This window comes from Lithobates pipiens, unplaced genomic scaffold, assembly GCF_037356315.1.
Source record: "Lithobates pipiens isolate NorthernLeopardFrog02 unplaced genomic scaffold, aLitPip1_a1.2 Scaffold_30, whole genome shotgun sequence".
NCBI classification, from domain to species: domain Eukaryota; kingdom Metazoa; phylum Chordata; class Amphibia; order Anura; family Ranidae; genus Lithobates; species Lithobates pipiens.
In genome coordinates, this window is record NW_027507791.1 from 40,887,710 (window position 1) to 40,907,624 (window position 19,915).

At 45.7% G+C, this 19,915-nt stretch overlaps 1 protein-coding gene across 4 annotated transcripts in view; it reads left to right on the forward strand.

Moving 5' to 3' along the window:
* Positions 1-19,915, forward strand: part of LOC143942692 (NACHT, LRR and PYD domains-containing protein 3-like) — a 235,938-nt gene that overhangs the window by 150,119 nt on the left and 65,904 nt on the right. For 3 of the 4 annotated variants that reach the window (XM_077464070.1, XM_077464072.1, XM_077464071.1), the window contains 3 exons: positions 657-821; positions 2,696-2,860; positions 6,829-8,113. In XM_077464070.1, coding sequence (XP_077320196.1) covers positions 657-821; positions 2,696-2,860; positions 6,829-6,949 — 451 coding nt within the window. In that variant the 3' untranslated portion in view covers positions 6,950-8,113. Of the gene's footprint in view, positions 1-656; positions 822-2,695; positions 2,861-6,828; positions 8,114-19,915 lie in introns of those variants that run through there. The other variant, XM_077464073.1, reaches the window with a different exon arrangement.

The following is a 19,915-nucleotide window of genomic DNA, read 5'->3' on the forward strand; positions in this document are numbered from 1 at the left end:
CTGCACGCTGAAAAAGTCCGCTGAAGCCCACACACGAGCGGACTGTCCGCTGAAATGTGTTTTGGCGGACTAAGTAGGCCAGACAGTCCGCCTATGTGTATGCGGCTTAAGTCAGGTGTTTACAAGCCATTGGGGGAAGCCCTGGAGATTAGGTCATACGGTGCCTCAGCAGCCAATTTCAATATTGAATAAGTGTTTAAAAAGTGGCATGCTTGTATAGAAGTTGCCCACATACTCACCACATTGCCATGTGATACTGCAGTGCTGGTGTGTAAAATGCCAGGATGTACTAGGCCGCTGGTGCCTGACAGTTCACCAAAAGGTAGTTTGGCACTAGTACTTGGACCCTGCTGCATATGAGACAAATCATGCATTCCTAGCACCTGATCTTAGCAGGGAACTCTTGTCCATCATCCGAGCTCCCTGTTTAAGTTTTCTCCATACAGTCATTGGCGTTACATTTCATTGTGGGCTTGCTAGTTAACTTCTCACAAAAAAAACTTTGCCAAACCCCAGGGACCTATGATCTCTTCCTTGTTGTCCAGGTAGATCTCCACCTCTCAAAGGTTGCCTAACCCTGATGTAGAGAAAAGTTATATTCATTCTTGGGGGATAAATTCATTTTCTTCTAGTACCATTCTTCTTTTCTTCTACAGATTGGTTGGTAATCACCTGAAAGAAAGTTCCTGCCTCCACCTGGCATCTGGAATACACAATAACCAGAAACTGAGGATACTGAACCTGTCACATAACAATCTGGAGGGTCCTGATTTCAAGGTCCTGATGGAAGCTCTGCCAACAAGCCCGATAGAGGAATTACAGTGAGTATATCAGGACTGACTGAGAGAATAATATTCTGGGACAGTTTAACTCTTCAATCCTTCAAAAAATTATATTGTAAACCAAATTGATCCAATTTTGCGTGTCCCTAAGTAGCCAATCCCAGACTGTTGTCTAAAGCTGGCTATAAATATATCAGAATATGGCTGGATTAACAAGGACCATCTGAATTTTGATCAGTGTGTGGACATACTTATTGAAGAGAAGTTGATCACTAGGTCAACTTCTGTTGAACAGACAAGTTGGAAAGCTTTTTTCATCAGTGGCTGAAACCACTGATCAAGGTATTTTGACAGGGCTAGGTCCTACTATCGGAATACAATGCCCCGGCAGTGGGGATTCCCCTATCCACCTTGTTTCTGTGGATGGGGGAATTTAGCCCACTGGCTAAATTAAGGAAAATTATTATAAATAGAAAATGACTATACTTGTAAAGTGCCTACATTATAATGCTGAGAAAATAATAATAATAATAATAATAATAATAAACCGTGTTAAACTAACAAAAATTATAATATATTCCAAAACTGTATATAGAGCTTTTTGATTGCTGTGATGATAAATTCTGTGTTAAGTGTCACATTCCACAGACAAAATAAAAATAATAAGCAAACTAATAAAAGTTAAATATATGGTAGTTAACTTTTATTAGTTTGCTTATTATTTTTATTTTCTCTATGGAATGTGACACTTAACAGAATTTATCATCACAGCAATCAAAAAACTCTATATATAGTTTTTGGAATATATTATAATTTTTGTTAGTTTATCACGGTTTTTTATTCTTTTTATTATTATTATTATTATTATCATTGTAAAGTAGGTATTTTAAAAGTATTTTTGGAGCTAATGTTAGGAGATAGCGCAGCATAGTAATTTTCTATTTATATTGTTTTCACACGACTTTATGGGACGTGATCAGTGCTAGCAGCTGTCGATCATTATTACTCGTCTAGTATATTTTGTTTTTTATATATTTTGTCACTTTTAAAATAGGTAGCTCGCAAGATCCTCATAGTTTGTTTTAAGGAAAGTTATTCTATTGTTAGCTGTAATCTTAGAATCTTATCACACTCAGTTACAAAACAGACTTTTTCCAAAGCTTGTCACACAGTACAATTTTTATTATATCTACTATCAACTATATAGTGCACAACCCTGCCTGATTGGATACAAACTGATTGGATAGATTGGGTACATCCTCATATTACGTAGTTTTGGTCAATTTAGAGTTGATTGTGCAAAGATTATATGGTAAAATTGTATAGTGATGTACAAAAAGCCCTAAAAGCTTTAAAAGGTAAGCGTTAAATTTAGTCGGGTATCTATATAAATATATGAGATTATGGTGAATCAAATTTTACTGTAATAAGCAATCAGAGCTTTATATACAGTAAATGTCTTCCATCTGACATTACCATCCGCTATTTAAGTGTCAGGGCATCCCCCCATTACTTCCTATGAGTACAGAGCTCTTATCAGCAGAGATAAATATAATATCAGATAAAAATACTCCCATCCAATCACTAGCAATGCTGATTCCGGCCTCACACTGTCTGCTGATACCATTCATGCTCCACACACAAGGAGATTATAGCACAATACGAGTCATGTCAGTTGTATTCTGTGCTCATCCTGTGTACAGAGATATCCCCATCTCTACACATGGATGAGAATATTAAGGGGTATACTCCATTATACATTTTTCTTTTAAAATTCCTATTTCCTGGAGTTTTTCTAAAGTGATTTAATATAAATGATTCCAATAAAGGGAAATTCATGTATAGAATAGTTACATTCATTCCTGGGGGAGAAATTAATTTTCTTCTGTTAACATTCTTCTCTTCTTCTACAGTTTGCGTTATAATGACCTGAAAGACAGGTCCTGCCCCCACCTGGCATCTGGAATAAGAAATAACCAGACACTGAGGACACTGAACCTGTCAGGGAACAATCTGGAGGGTCCTCATTTCAGGGATCTGATAGAAGCTCTGACAACAAGCCGGATAGAGGAATTAAAGTGAGTATAACAGGACTGACTGGGACATTAATATTCTTGGACAGTTTAACATCCAAAACGTGTAATTATTCTGACTCCAATTGTTGTAATAGTGACTTCTCTTCCTGAGATCTCTATGTCTGGTCTGTATGGAGCAGAGATGATCACTGCAGACATTCATTATTGGATAGTTGAACTCCCCAAACACTTGGAATCCCCAGTTGGTTTATTGTATGAAGAAGCTTCAGGAAAATTATATTATGTGGTAGATATTGGTATCTGAAGTGGTTAAAATTAATATTTTTCCTCACCTCAGTGTGTGAATTGCAGGAACTTCCATTGAAGAAGAAAATTACATCATACAGATACAGGGGAGAATGTAGAATAAAATAAGCATCATAAAAACAGTGGCCATAGGGTGACACCATAAAAATGAACAATTAGATTAAAAACTTGCTTACTGGACACCTAAACCCCCCTCCTGCCCAGACCAGTTTTCAGCTTTTATCATTGTCACTCTTTGAATGACAATTTGTGGTCTTACAACACTGTACCCAAATAAAATTGCTATAATTTTTTTTTCACAAATAGAGCTTTTATTTGGTGGTATTTGATCACCTCAAATTAGAAACAGTGAAAATATGAAAGAATGAAAATCCGAAAAAAACGAAAACATAGAAACAACGAAAATACCGAACAAAAAGTCAAACTAATGAAAATCAAAATGAATGAAAAATCTAAATTACCAATATATTCGGAAAACGGAAATCGAATACAAAATAACAAAAATCCTGCTGATTGAGAATTCGAAAGAACAAATACGTTAGTTCTGAAATATTTCTGGACATTGGCCAATAAGATTTCCCTTCCCCTGAAGAGGTTGTCCCTTCCCTCTGAAGACATTGTCCCTTCCCCCTGAAGAGGTTGTCCCTTCCCCCAATGAGCTTGTTTCTTATTCCCTTGTGTGTTTTTCTGTGTTAGACTGCAGTGCATTCCATACAGAGTCCAGATAGGGTGTGGTTGGGTCGGTGGCACTGTTTTGGTCGATTTGTGAGTTAAGTTGTGACTTGCAAGAGAAAAATTCTTGGTTTCTTAAACATATAATAGCATACACATTATATGAAAAATTCCGAATTATGCTCCGATTACGAATCAACAAAAACAATGTTACGAAAGTACGAATAAATGAGGCAGTCATTCTCATGAAAGTACAAATGTAATTAAATCTACGAAAGTACAATTTTCTAACCAACAGAAATTAGGCTCACGGAAATACGAATCATTTCAAATCAATGAATAAATAACGCTTACGAAAATACGAACGCATCCGAATATGAAATTTAACGACAATACGAATTTCGAATCAACGAAAATGAGACTAACGGAAATACGAATCATTTCAAATCAACGAAAAAAAAAACTCTTACAAAAACACGAACGAGTCTGAATACCAAAACCCACGTCTTACGAAATTACGAATCGTTACGAATCAACGGAAATGAACAGAAACAAAACTAAACTAATTTTGCTGTCGTGCACATAGCTACCCTTTACCCCGATCTGTGATCAGCTGAATCCACAGGATTGGGCAATCACAGAGCACTCCATCCACGCGCCGCAGGGGGCACGCAGGCAACGCGATCACTGGAGAACATCCATGGACACCCTCCCGGCAATGTAAGCCTGAGGTGTAGCCGTCTCTCGGGTTTAGCGTGGGTGGAAAGCAGTTAATGACCGCACAGAAAAAAAAATTAAAAATTGCTTTGCCAACATAACTGCTGGAGGCAACACAGCAAATTAAAAAAATGACGTCATCAAAATAAAGTCTGGAGTAGGTGTTGAGAAGCGACTATTACAAAAGCTCATATCACTTAAAAGTATTTTAAAAATCCTTATTGGCTAAGAGCATCAAATACAGCCAATGCATTTTGGGGATGAGGTCCCCTTTCTTCAGGGCAGTGGATGTTGTTAGAATCACAATGAGATATAATAGAAGACCCATGTTAGGGCTTGGCGGAGATTGCCATCTCTTATCAGCACTGTGAACTGTTGAATCAGAAACTTTATATGGCAACAACATGTAAGGGCTATTCGGGGTCATTTCCTGTTTTTCACAGACAGCCTAAATGAGTTATAGATGCACTTCAACTTCCTGTTTTTTTTTTTGCTTGACAGTGTTCACGTAAAAGAGGACTAAGAGCAGCATAGAATTCTGGTTATGACCGCTTTAAAAGAGAAGTATGGGTTTGGGGGTTATTACAGATTAGTCAGTAATTAGGCCAATAAATAATAATAATATAAATACCAATAATTATACATACAGTATTTAACAAAAGTGAGTACACCCCTCACATCTTTGTAAATCTTTTCTTATATCTTTTCATGTGACAACAGTGAAGAAATGACACTTGTCTACAATGTAAAGTAGTGAGTCCCCTCAAAATAACTCAACACACAGCCATTAATGTCTAAACCACTGGTAACAAAAGTCAGTACACCCCTAAGTGAAAATGTCCAAATTTGACCCAATTAGCCATTTTCCCTCCCTGGTGTCATGTGACTCTTAGTGTTACAAGGTCTCAGGTGTGAATGGGGAGCAGGTGTGTTAAATTTGGTGTTATCGCTCTCACTCTCTCATACTGGTCATTGGAAGTTCAGCATGGCACCTCATGGCAAAGAAATCTGAGGATCTGAAAAAAAGTATTATTGCTCTGCATAAAGATGGCCTAGGCTGTAAGAAGATTGGCAAGACCCTGAAATTGAGCGGTAGCATGGTGGCCAAAACCATAAAGCGGTATAACAGAACAGGCCTCGTCATGGTTGACCAATGAAGTTGAGGTCACGTGTTCAGCGTCATGTCCAGAGGTTGTCTTTGGGAAATAGACATATGAGTGCTGCCAGCATTTTTGCAGAGGTTGTAGGGGTGGGGGGGTCAGCCTGTTGGTGCTCAGACCATACACAGCACACTGCATCAAATTGGTCTGCATGGCTGTCATCACAGAAGGAAGCCTCTTCTAAAGATGATGCACAAGAAAGCCGCAAACAGTATATTGAAGACAAGCAGACTAAGGACATGGATTACTGGAACCATGTCCTGTGGTCTGATGAGAACAAGGTAAACTTATTTGGTTCAGATGATGTCAGGCGTGTGTGGCGGCAACCAGGTGAGGAGGACAAAGACAGGTGTGTCTTGTCTACAGTGAAGCATGGTGGTGGGATTGTCATGGTCTGGGGCTGCATGAGTGCTGCCGGTACTGGGGGGGCTACAGATCATTGAGGGGACCATGAATGCCAACATGTACTGTGACATACTGAAGCAGAGCATGATCCCCTCCCTTCAGAGACTGGGCCACAGGGCAGTATTCCAACATGATAACCACCCCAAACACACCTCCAAGATGACCACTGCCTTGCTAAAGTAGCTGAGGGTAAAGGTGATGGATTGACCAAGCATGTCTCCAGACCTAAACCCTATTGACCATCTGTGGGACAGCCTCAAACGGAAGGTGGAGGAGCGCAAGGTCTCTAACATTCATCAGCTCAGTAATGTAGTCATGGAGGAGGGGAAGAGGACTCCAGTGGCAACCTGTGAAGCTCTGGTTACTTCCATGCCCAAGAGGGTTAAGGCAGTACTGGAAAATAATGGTGGCCACACAAAATATGGACACTTTGGGCATTTTCACTTAGGGGTGTACTCACATTTGTTGCCAGCGGTTTATACATTAATGGCTGTGTGTTGAGTTATTTTGAGGGGACAGCAAATTTACACTGTTATACAAGCTGTACACTCACTACTTTACATTGTAGACGTGTCAAGTGTCATTTCTTCAGTGTTGTCACATGAAAAGATAGAAGAAAAGATTTACAGAAATGTGAGGGGTGTACTCACTTTTGTGAGATACTGCATCAGTCATAATTGCACCTCAGAGAACAAAGGATATTAGATTGATCTGCTGAGATCTGATGACCATTTCTATCCTCTTTTCTAGGATTGAGAACATTGAATTGTCAGATGAAGCTACAAGGGAACTGAAAAATCTGGAATCCCGCCGACCAGAACTGAAGGTTTTCATGATGAGCCCAGAGCAAGAATCTCATGTGCAGCTGTGAATGGAGCCGGGACATTGTTCTTAATGATGAGTTTTGGGCTCCATGCACACTAGGAGCTTTAACTACTTCCAGACCACCCACCACACATATACCCAGCTGCATGAAACAACGTACCTGTACTTTGTTTGTGACTTACGGGTCTGCCTGCACCGCCGGTGACCCACTCCCGCTGTGATTGGACAAAGCGGAACCTATCAGCTGGTCTAGCGGGCCATGATGGTCACTGGCCACCTACATTTGTTCGGAGGAGTGACAGAACAGCGGTCTGCCAATGTAAACCAGGCAGACCGTCGTTCCGTCTGACAGGAAAATAAAGATCTGTGATTCCTGCTAATCAGGGACACAGATCTCTCTCTTCCTCGAATCAGTCCATCCCCCACACAGTTAGAATGCATTCCCTAGGAGCACACTTAACCCTATGATCTCCCCTGATGTTAATCCCTTCTCTGCCAGTGTCATTTATAAAGTGACAGTGCATTTTTTAGTACTAATCACTGTATTGGTGTCACTGGTCCCCAAAAAGTGTCACTCAGTGTCCAATTTGTCTGGCGCAATGTCGCAGTCCAGCTAAAAATCACTGATCACCGCCATTACTAGTAAAAATAAAAATGCCATAAAAATACTCCATAGTTTGTAGACACGATAACTTTTGCACAAACCAATCAATATAAGCTAATTGGGATTTTTTTTACCGAAAATATGTAGCAGAATACATATTGGCCTAAATTGATGAAAAAAATAGATTTTTTACATATTTTTTATTGGGTGTGTATTATAACAAAAAGGAAAAAAATATTGTTGCTATTTTGATGTTTATAGCGCAAAATAGGTGATCAAATGCCGCCAAAAAAAGCTCTATTTGTGGGAAAAATAAAGGACATCAATTTTGTTAGTTAAAGTAAGGCAGTGAAGTATCGCAAAATATGGCCTGGTCATTAAGAGAGTAAAACATTCCGGGGCTGAAGTGGTTTCTCAAAAAAAAAAAAACACTAGATAAAGAAAACATGAGCGTTTTTTTTCCCAGCGTTTTTCTGTTGTTGTGCCGGTTTCTTATCAGCGTTTAGCAGTGTATAGCTGGTTGTTAAGGCGCAAGCTGACCGCCCGCGTAAAAAGAATTGCCGGCAATTGAAGTTTGAGAAAAAAAAACTGCGTGGGGTTCCCCTCCCATCCCCTCCCATCCATATTAGGCCCTTTGGGTCCTAACACTAACCAACCAACCCCCCCCCCCCGTTCGTTCCCACGGTGGAAACGGTGATCTCAGCTCTTCATTGGATAGATTGATAGCAGTGCAGCCATTGGCTCCCGCTGCTGTCAATCAAATCCAATGACACGGGCGCTGAGGGGCGGGTCCTGCTGTCTGTGTGAATAAACGCAGAAGCAGGACTCGAGAGCGCGTCGGGCACGGGTGTCCACCAAGGAGAGAGCTTCTCCAACGTGGACACCCTATGTGGGGAGGAGCTACCAGCGCCGCCGGGGGGACCCCAGCAGAGGTGGATCAGGGCCACTCTGTGCAAAACAAACTGCACAGTAGAGGTAAGTATAATATGTTTGTTATTTAAAAAAAGCCCCTTTAACTGCTTGCCGCCCGCCCATCGTCAAATGACGGCGGAGTGGTGTGGATCTCATTGTGGGACGACATCATATGACAACATCCCAGAACAGCCCGCGGGGGCGTGCAGGGTGACGATCGCGGCCACGCCGTGTTGCGTCCGCGGCTCTTTAGCCATGTGATTGGCTCTATCCAACCACAGCCGGTCACATGTAAACACGGAGATGCCGGTAATCAGTGGGGGAATAGATGGCGCATTGCATCCGTACCTAGGTGGATGCAGTAAGTATGATTTAAAAAACAAAAAATAAAACCCATACTTCTTTTTGAAAGGCTCTAACTTATTATGCAAGTATGTAAACAGTAGACTATCCTGATTCCTTAACCACTTCAGCCCCGGAAGATTTGGCTGCGGAATGACCAGAGCATTTTTTTTTTGCGATTCAGCGCCGCGTCGCTTTAACTGACAATTGCACGGTCGAGCGACACTGCACCCAAACAAAATTGACGTCCTTTTTTCCCCACAAATAGAGCTTTATTTTGGTGGTATTTGATCAACTTTTTTGTGCTATAAACAAAAAAAGAGCGACAATTTTGAAAAAAACACCATATCTTGTACTTTTAGCTATAATAAATATCCCCATTTTTTTTTTTTTAAAAGCAGATTTTTTTCTCAGTTTAGGCCGATGTTTATTCTTCTACATATTTTTGGTAATAAAAATTGCAATACGCATAGATTGATTGTTTTGCGCAAAAGTTATAGCATCTACAAAATAGGGGATAGATTTATAGCATTTTTTTTTACCAGTAATGGCGGCGATCTGCGATTTTTATCATGACTCCGACATTATGGCGGACACATCGGACTTTTTTGATACATTTTTAGGACCATTGGCATTTATACAGCGATCAGTGCTATAAAAATGCATTTGATTACTGTAAAAATGTCACTGGCAGTGAAGGGGTTAACACTAGGGGGCGATCAAGGGGTTAACTGTGTTCCCTAGTGTGTGTTCTAACTGAACAGGGGAGGTTACTAGCTAGGGGAAGAGATAGATCGGTAATTTGTATGAAAACACGATCTGTCTCCTCTCCCCTCAGAGAACCGGGATCTCTGTGTTTACATTGTGACCGCTGGGCACTCGCATCGGCTTCGGGGGGCGAGCAGCGGGTGCGCACCTCCCGTGGCCACAAATAGAAGCAACGTAACATGAAGGAGATTCGCACAGCCAAGCCATGTTGCCAGTTGAAACAGGTTAGGTTTTTTATTTTGGTAGGAAGACATTTTGCCAAAGCTATATATGTAGTTGTGTCTTCTGTCTGAAATATCAGGGATTTAGAAACATATTTTATAACATTGCCTGAGCATCGATATGTGTTTCTTTTATATGTCTTTTACTAGAGCATCAATATGTGTTTATTTTATATATCTTTTACTAGAGCATCGATATGTGTTTCTTTTATATGTTTTTTATCAGAGCATCGATATGTGTTTCTTTTATATGTCTTTGAAAGATAATTTTGTACAATAAAATGTATTCTTTTTTATATCATACATTGTGTGGCTGCAAAAAAAATGTTCTATTTGGAGAAATTATCGTTTGCATGACTATTATCTGCAAATAAAGACACAAACACAAAAACACACACTGACAAAAGACAGAATGTAAAATGGCCGCCAGATCAGGTCTATTTATAAGGTAGGGGGTATGTCCATGTGCTGAAATGTCTCAAATGGATGTCCTGTACCCCATGATGGACGTGTCATGGGTCAAAGTTCTTCACAATGTAAATGAATATGTCCGCCGCGAACAGCGCCAGAAGTCCGCTGGTTTGGCGAATCGCGAACGAGCAAAGTTCGCCGCGAACCGACCGCCGGGCGAACCGCAAGGCCATCTTTGGTTTAGCCTAGGGTAGGCTGACGCTTTAATTTAATTGTCAGAAAATGTGGCACTGCAGATTACATCATCAAACCCAAAAGCCAATCAATAATTCATTTTCTGCCCCCCCCCACACTGAATAAATGGGGCCCAGAGAATTTTTTTTTTTAAAGCTGTAGAGTGGGGATTATTATAGGGGTGCTCAGAAGTTAGGAGTCCACTTTTAACCTCAGGGCCCCCGCTTCAGAATTGGCAGGGCCAGGCCCCATATTGGAGGACCAGTGTTACCCCCTTGTCGTTGGCCCTGATCAGCAATGATAGCCTATGTATTCCTGTTCTTACAAGTTAGTGACATTAAAGGCTCATTTGTTTTTTCTTTAAATCAAAAACATGTTATACTTACCTGCTCTGTCCTTCTTTTTAGGGCTCCTGCCGCTGCTCCTGGCTCCTCCCCCCTGCCGAGTGCCCCCTCAATAGCAAGCACCTTGGTATAGGGGCACCCAGGCTGGCTCGCTCCCAAGGCACTGCTCTGTCTGTCCATTTAAACACAGGCTTGGAAAGATCAGTTTGTAAATGGATAGAAAACTGGCTAAAAGAAAAAATTCAGAGAGTAGTGGTTAATGACTCTTATGCCACGTACACAAGACTGGAAATTCAGCCAGCAAAAGACCGATGAGAGCTTTTGGTCGAAAAATGCAACCACGTTTATGCTCCATCGGACTTTTGCTGGCCGAATTCCAGCCAGCAAAAGATTGAGAGCAGGTTCTCACCTCATACAGAGACCCCTACAGGTCAAGCCAAGCTTCGGTATGGACATCACCTGGATCCTCAGCAACCGATCGATTCCCACAGAAATCCACAGCAGTGCTGGTACCAGGTTGGACTTCAGGCTCATCTGGTGTAATATGGCCATGCAGCTACTGGTGGTGCTCTGCTCCCTGCTGGGCCTGGGTATAATCTACACCAACAAAGTATACCAGGAGAAGCCTCACTTTTCCACCTGGCACGGGTTAGTGGGCCTGCTGACTGTGCTGTGCACTGTGGTCCAGAATCTGGGTGGGGTGACCCTACTCTACCCCTAAACTGGTGCAGCGATGGACATTGGCCACTCAGAAGCTCTACCACGCCACGTCCGGCCTCCTGGGGTACCTGCTGGCGTGCGGCAGTCTCATGCTGGGAATGTGCTCCTTGTGGTTCACCGCCAATGTCACCGGGCTGGCCTGGTACCTGTCCGCCCTCTCTCCGCTTCTCAGCGGCCTTGACGTCATGAACCAAGTGAGTAACGCTTACCTCTACCGCAAAAGGAGCCAGTCCTGAGGAGAGGAGGAGTCGCACCACGTCTGATCCTTCTGCGGGAGGAAGGAGATGTCGCTGCCACCTCCTGATGCTTCAGGTGCAAATCTGCTATTCCACCATCATGGCCAGCATGAGGGGAGGTGTCAAAGGCCTGCTGGAGACATCTGGCGATTTGGCACCGTCCATCTCTACCACAACAAGGTGCATCTCCCGAAATCTCAGAAAGGGCCGCCACTTCCAAATCAATGGTTTGCCCACACCTGTAGGCAACAGTGCCAGCTAATTGGAGCTTCCCCCACCATGCCAAAAGCAAAGAGACCGGCCACACTCTGATGATGTCCAGATAGATGAAACTTTATTATTCTGGACATTGACTACAGAAGGTACACCTAGACCTCAGACGTGTCTTGCTCAAACAGGGCTCTTTAGGTGAAGCGCAGTAGAGTAAGGAGGGTCCAGGCAGACCTTTTGTGTTTGTTTTCCAGAACAATAAAGTTTTATCCATGCTGATGTCGCCTGCATGCTTGCATAAAACTTTGTTGTCCTGGACATTAAATACAGAAGGTCTGGACTAACCATTTATCACTCATGTATTACCCAAAGAGGTCCCTTGAGGTGAAATGTGGCCTGTATAATATAATAATAGTGCAGTATTTCAATCCAATTTATTTAAGAAAACACTTGGTAACTTACAGTTAACAATCCTAGCTACAGCTACGTAAGGTACTTCCGGTCTCGGCTGCAACCGGAAGTGGCGACACCTGGCTCCTCCTTGATGAGTTGCATCACTGAATGCGTGACTTCATCAAAGGGTTGTGCCTTTAAACCTTCTACAGCACCACCCCCCCCAACCTCCTACAGTATCTTCCAACCTCCTACAGTGCCTTCAAATCTCCTGCAGTGCCCTCCAACCTCCTACAGTGCCTTGGAACCTCCTGCAGTGCCTCCCAACTTCCTGCAGTGTCTTCCAACCTCCCACAGTGCCCCCCCCCCAACCTCCTGCAGTGCCCTTAAACCTCCTGCAGTGTCCCCAACCTCCTACTGTAAGGCTGCGTACACACGGGCGGACTGTTCGCCCAACCTTGTCCGCTGAACAGTGTTTGGGCGGACAGTCCGCTCGTGTGTGGGCTTTCAGCGGACAGTTTCAGCGGACAGTTGGACGGACAAGGTCTTTCGGAAATTCCGAAAAACTGTCCGCTGAAACTGTGTTTGAGCGAACAGTCCGCCCGTGTGTGGGCCTGTCCGCTGTACTTTCGAAATGAGCGGACTGTTCCCGCTCGGAAAGTCCGCCCATTTCGAGCGTGTGTACAGGTAGGCGGGGCCCGCGAAGGAAACGTCGCGGGCTCCGCCGCCTGGAATGGGCTTAAAGGGGAACCCCAACGCCGAAAAAAATCGGCGTGGGGGTTCCCCCCAAGTCCACACCAGACCCTTGTCCGAGCACGCTACCCGGCCGGCCAGGAAAGGGGGGCGAGCGAGCGCGCCCCCCCTCCTGAGCCGTACCAGGCCGCGTGCCCTCAACATGGGGGGGTGCCTTGGGGAAGGGGGGGCCGCGCGGCCCCCCCACCCCAAAGCACCTTGTCCCCATGTTGATGAGGACAAGGGCCTCTTCCCGACAACCCTGGCCGTTGGTTGTCGGGGTCTGCGGGCGGGGGGCTTATCGGAATCCGGGAGCCCCCTTTAAGAAGGGGGCCCCCGGATACCGGCCCCCCACCCTATGTGAATGAGTATGGGGTACAATATACCCCTACCCATTCACCTGTGAAATAAAGTACAATAAAACACACAACACAGAGAAAAAGTATTTTATTGCACAGCCGGGGGTCTTCCGTCTTCGGGGGTCTTCTCGCCGGACTCCTCCGCTATGTGTGTGTAGCTCTTTTACTAGCGGAGGAGTCCGGCTTTCTTCCTCCCCGCCGCCGGCCTCTTCTCCCGACTTCGGGGGTCTTGTCCCCCTCTTCGGTTCTTCTGCCGGGCCACCGCGCCTGGTCCGGTGGCCCGGTCTTCTGTCGCCGTCTTCTGTCGCCGCCTTCGGTTCTTCTGCCGGGCCACCGCGCCTTCTTGTAGCTCTTTTACAGGCGGTGGCCCGGTCTTCTGTCGCCGCTGTCGCCGCTGTCGCCTTCCGTTCTTCTTCTTGTTCTTCTTGTTCTTCTCCAGGAGATGTTGACACGTCGCTCCCTCCGGCCGGAATGCCAGAGCCGCCCTGCGCTGTGACTTATATAGTGACAATGGGGCGGGGTCACATGGTATATGTCACATGGGTTGGTCACATGGTGACCCCGCCCCCTTACGATGTCATAGTCCCCATGTGACATCAACCCATGTGACCAACCCATGTGACATATACCATGTGACCCCGCCCCATTGTCACTATATAAGTCACAGCGCAGGGCGGCTCTGGCATTCCGGCCGGAGGGAGCGACGTGTCAACATCTCCTGGAGAAGAACAAGAAGAACAAGAAGAAGAACGGAAGGCGACAGCGGCGACAGCGGCGACAGAAGACCGGGCCACCGCCTGTAAAAGAGCTACAAGAAGGCGCGGTGGCCCGGCAGAAGAACCGAAGGCGGCGACAGAAGACCGGGCCACCGGACCAGGCGCGGTGGCCCGGCAGAAGAACCGAAGAGGGGGACAAGACCCCCGAAGTCGGGAGAAGAGGCCGGCGGCGGGGAGGAAGAAAGCCGGACTCCTCCGCTGGCAAAAGAGCTACACACACATAGCGGAGGAGTCCGGCGAGAAGACCCCCGAAGACGGAAGACCCCCGGCTGTGCAATAAAATACTTTTTCTCTGTGTTGTGTGTTTTATTGTACTTTATTTCACAGGTGAATGGGTAGGGGTACATTGTACCCCATACTCATTCACATAGGGTGGGGGGCCGGTATCCGGGGGCCCCCTTCTTAAAGGGGGCTCCCGGATTCCGATAAGCCCCCCGCCCGCAGACCCCGACAACCAACGGCCAGGGTTGTCGGGAAGAGGCCCTTGTCCTCATCAACATGGGGACAAGGTGCTTTGGGGTGGGGGGGCCGCGCGGCCCCCCCTTCCCCAAGGCACCCCCCCATGTTGAGGGCACGCGGCCTGGTACGGCTCAGGAGGGGGGGCGCGCTCGCTCGCCCCCCTTTCCTGGCCGGCCGGGTAGCGTGCTCGGACAAGGGTCTGGTGTGGACTTGGGGGGAACCCCCACGCCGATTTTTTTCGGCGTTGGGGTTCCCCTTTAAGCCCATTCCAGGCGGCGGAGCCCGCGACGTCTCCTTCGCGGGCCCCGCCTACCTGTACACGCGCTTGAAATGGGCGGATTTGCCTCCTCCTTACGTGGGCGAGTCCGTTCATTTCAAAAGTTGAGCGAACTGTTTGCCCAACCTTGTTCGTCAAACAGTCCGCTCGTGTGTGGGCAAGTCCGCTCATGCAAATTTTGAGCGGACTGTTTGACAAACTGTTTGCCGAACAAGGTTGGGCAAACAGTCCGCGCGTGTGTACGCGGCCTAAGAGAACCAGTTTCTCCCATCCATTGCACACTCACACTAACGCACGCGCGCGCAGGCGTCCTCACACGCCTGTGCGCCTCAAAGCGCACACACGTGCGAGGCGGGTTGCGTGAACAAGCAGATGTGTGCCCATGATGCCAATTGGCACCAGAAGGCCTATTTAAAGGAGTGCTCTGACCCCAGATGGTTGCTGACTGATCTTCAGCTGTTCCTGTTACCCTGCACCCGCTGTTCTTCTGTCTGATACCTCCTGATGAACCCGGCTTGCTCTGACCCTGCTCCTGGATCCTGTTCTTGCTCTGATCCCCGGCTTCTGACCCTGGCTATTCTTGTGGCCTCTGCCTGCTGACTTGTACCTCGTCTTCTGCCTGCTGCCGAACCTGGCTTCCCTCAAGACCCTGCTCTTGCTGCTGTCCATCCTGCCTTTGCCTGCTACCTTAATCCCGCAACCTTCTGCTATCTTCTGCTGCAAGCCTATCAAGGACCTAAGTAGCTCCAGCTCCACTGTTTCTGCGGAATTCCCCTTTAAGCCCAGCTGATCCTTGGTATCAGACGATCCATCCTGTCCTGACGGCTCACCTGCCTGTCCAAGATCACTTCCTCTGCTGCAAAGCTCCGGGTCCACAGTTGCAGGCACTCGTGTTCCTTCTGGCCCTTGGTTCCCTCTGTTCCACTCCCAATGGGGCCTGGGTGGGAGATACAAGAGAGGCCGACCTCGTCAATTCAGTCTCCTCCAAGGTACGTGACACCTACTGTGTCCTCCCCTCCAAACTTCCTACAGTGCCCCCATCCTTCTACTGTGCCCTTCAACCTCCTATAGTACCCCCAACCTCTACAGTGCCTTTAAACATCCTACAGCACCCCCAACCTCCTACAGTGTCTTCCAACCTCCTACAGTGCCCTTCCAACCTCCTACAGTGCCCTCTAGCCTCTTACAGTGCCCTCCAACCTCCTACAGTGCCTTCCAGCCTCCTATAGTGACCCCCAACCTCCTATCATGCCCTCCAACCTCCTACAGTGCCTTCTAGCCTCCAAATAGTGACCCTCAACCCCCTATAGTGACCCCCAACCTCCTACAGTGCCTTCTAGCCTCCTAAAGTGCCCTCCAACCTCCTACAGCCCCCCCACCTCCTATAGCCCCCTCCAACCTCCTACATTGCCCTCCAAACTTCTACAGTGCCCCCAACCTCCTACAGTGCCCCCCAACCTCTACAATGCCTTCAAATTGAAGTGCTTTAAAATATTTAAGATCCTCCCACTGTTAGTGATTTGAGCACTCCCACTACTTAATGCTGTTTTGGAGGGTATTGTGTGGGGGAGGGGGGATTTGAGGAGTCGTGGTTGAGTTCCTGCACCTATTTTCGGAGAAAAAAAAGCACTGCATATGTGTATACCCAGCTTTAGATCTACCAAAGCTACGTAATAAGAGGACACATCTAAACAATCCATTCCATTTGTATCAAGACAGGCATCTCTTGCACAATGGTTGACGGTAAATCGAAAGAAGATTGTACAATAAGATTGGATAGTGTGTGCTCACCTCAACCACTTACCATCCCGTGTATTGTTAGATGACAGCCGCAAGGTGGCTCTGCTATCCTGGGCGGCCGTCATATGACTTCCTCCTCTTCCCGTCGGTCTAGGGGGCGCGCAGCGCATCTCCTGGGAGCCAATGCACGTGCCTGGTGCGTGCCACGATGTCTGCCGGTCACCCGTGATTGCTGGTCACAGAAAAGGAACGTGGATCTGTGCATGTAAACAAAAAATTGTGTCACTTTTATTCCTATTACAAGGCACCGGAGCGCGGTGGGAGGGGGGCCGTGCCGATAAATGGGATCTCGCTCTGCCAATAAATGCGATCTCCCTCCGCCGATAAATGTGATCTTGCGGCGAATCCATTGCAGAGACCACTATTAATGGAAACCGGACCGCGGGCCGAAGCAGAGGATACCGGGGGTTATGGCAGCTAGTTGCTGCAATAACAACAATATTCCACTTCAAATTTAATATGTGTATCAGCATGCGGTGGTCCGGAAGTGGTTAAAGTGGTTGTAAACCCATTACAACCACTTTAACCTACAGGTAAGCTTAGATTTAGGCTTACCTGTAGGTGCAAGAAATATCTCCCAAACCTAAAAGGTAATTGCAGAAGTAGTGGCACCGTTGTCTACGGCACATGCGCGGGAGTGACGTCATCGTGGCTCCGGCCAGTCACAGCGCATAGATGGCGGCGTCGGAGGAGGCGAATGAGGGCCAATGCGGGGGCTTCGATCTCAGGTAAGTAATTCATAATGAGCATACTATGCATACTAGCTCATTATGCCTTTGTCTTGCAGGGTGTATTTTTTATTTTTATTTTTTAGGCTTTACTTCCTCTTTAATAACATTCAACTACAATATGACGTGTGTAGCATTTTTATATGCTATATTATAAAAAAAAATTATTTGCTATTTTTTTTTTTTCACACAAGAGTGTAGTTACACTTTAAGCGATGGGTGACATCAAAATCAAAAGCTGAATCTGAGCTCCCGGATAGCCTGCCCTGTCTGTGTGCTTCATGGCTGCTTTCACACCGAGGCGTCGGGGAGTGTTGGCGGTAAAGCGCCGGTATTTTTAGTGGCACTTTACAGTCGTTTTTAACCATTTAACCTGTGTTTTGAACCCCCCACTGGCGGACAAAAAAGAGTTAAAGCTGCCCGCCAAGCTTTTGGCGGCGCTGCCCATTGATTTCAATGGGCAGGGGCGCTGTGAAAACACTGCTTCTACAGCGCTGCAAAGAATCGGCTTGCAGGACATTTTTTACCATCCTGCCAGCGCACTGCTCCAGTGTGAAAGCCCTCGGACTTTCACACTGGAGAGACAGGAGCAGCTCTTTACAGGTGCTACTTTTAGCACTGTAGCACCTGTAAAGTGTCTCCAGTAAGGATGAGCCAAACAACCCCCGGTTCGCACCAGAACCTGCGAACGGACCGAAAATTTGCGTGAACTTTAGAACCCCATTAAAGTCTATGAGACTCGAACGTTCAAAACCAAAAGTGCTAATTTTAAAGGCTAATATGCAAGTTATTGTCCTAAAAAGGGTTTAGGGACCCAGATCCTGCCCCAGGGGACATGTATCAATACAAAAAAAAGTTTTAAAAACTGATGTTTTTTCGGGAGCACCGATTTTAATGACGCTTAAAGTTAAAAAAAAGTGAAATATTCCTTTAAATATCGTGCCTGGGGGTGTCTATTGTATGCCTGTGAAGTGCCACGTGTTTCCCGTGTTTAGAACAGTCCCTGCACAAAATGACATTTAATGGAGAAAAAGTAATTTAAAACTGCTTGCGGTTTTAATGTAATATCTGGTTGCGGCAATATGGATGAAAATCATTGAGAAAAATTGCATGGGTAGCTACCAGGGCCCATTACCAGCCCCTTTAGGTCTTGTACAGATATTAAGGGGAACCCTGTACCCAAATAAAAAAAAAGGAAAATATGTGTGGCCCCCATGCCCTATATACTCAGAACAGCAGTATACAGGCGGTGCAAACAAGATAGGGACTGTGTAGGTTTGTTGTGTTAAGTAGAATCTGTTTGTAATTTTGAACTGGTACATTTTTAAAGTGTAGCTCCAGTCAAAAAATCTATTTTTAAGCTTTTTGGAAAACATAGGGAAGGGTTATCACCCCTGTATAATTTTTTGGGCCGCCCGTCTTTTTTCATCTCACTTCCTGTTGTCTCCTTCCGTTTGCAAGTAGGAGACGTTTGTAAGTTGGATGTTTGAAAGTAGGGGCCTGCCCTATATGCTCTGCAGAAATTTAGGCCTAACGTGTTGGTGTTGCCACAACACTGTAAGCCCTCAAAGTGACTCTTGGTGGGCGCTGGAACACCCTGCTGTGAACTATTATATCAAGAATTGTAATTACATGCCATTGTTGAACAGTGGTAGAAAATTGGGCCTTTGGTGGTTGTGGGGGTGCTGGTGAACACCGTAAGTCCTCACAGTTACTCTCGGTGGGCGCTGGAACGGGCCCTGCTGTGAAATATTATATTAAGAATTGTAATTACATGCACCTGTTAAACAGGGGCTGAAAAATGGGCCTTAGGCACTGGTGCCACAACACTGCAACACCTAACAGGAAACTCTAGTTGGAGAGCAGGAATGAGCCCTGCTGCAAAGTATTGCATCAAAAATTGTAATTACACACTCCTGTTAAATGGGGGCTTAAAAATTGGGCCTTAGGCACTGGTGCCACAACACTGCAACCACTCACAAATATTGTAGTTGAGAGCAGCAAAAAACCCTCCTGAAAAAAATATTGCATCAAAAATTTTAATTACATGCCCTTGTTAAACAGGGGCTGAAAAATTGGGCCTTAGGCACTGGTGCCGTTGCCATGACACTGCAACCCCTCAAAGATACTCTAGTTTGAGTGCAGGAATGAGCCCTGCTGCAAAGTATTGCCTCAAAAATTTTAATTACATGCCCCTGTTAAACAGGGGCTGAAAAATTGAGTATTAGTCACTAGTGGCGGTGCCCAGAACCAAAAATGTTCTTCCAAGCTATCAGCAGGATCATTGAGCAGGAAGAGGATAGTCACTCAGCATAACAGGATAGTCACTCAACATCAGCATAGGCGGACTTGAAGGGATGTGACATTTCAAAAAAAATATTTGGTTATATCAGCTTAAGGTGCTTTGTAGCTGTGGGTGATCCAAGACTGATTCATCTTTATGAAGGTCAGTCGATCAACCGAGTCAGTGCACAGGCGCACCCTGT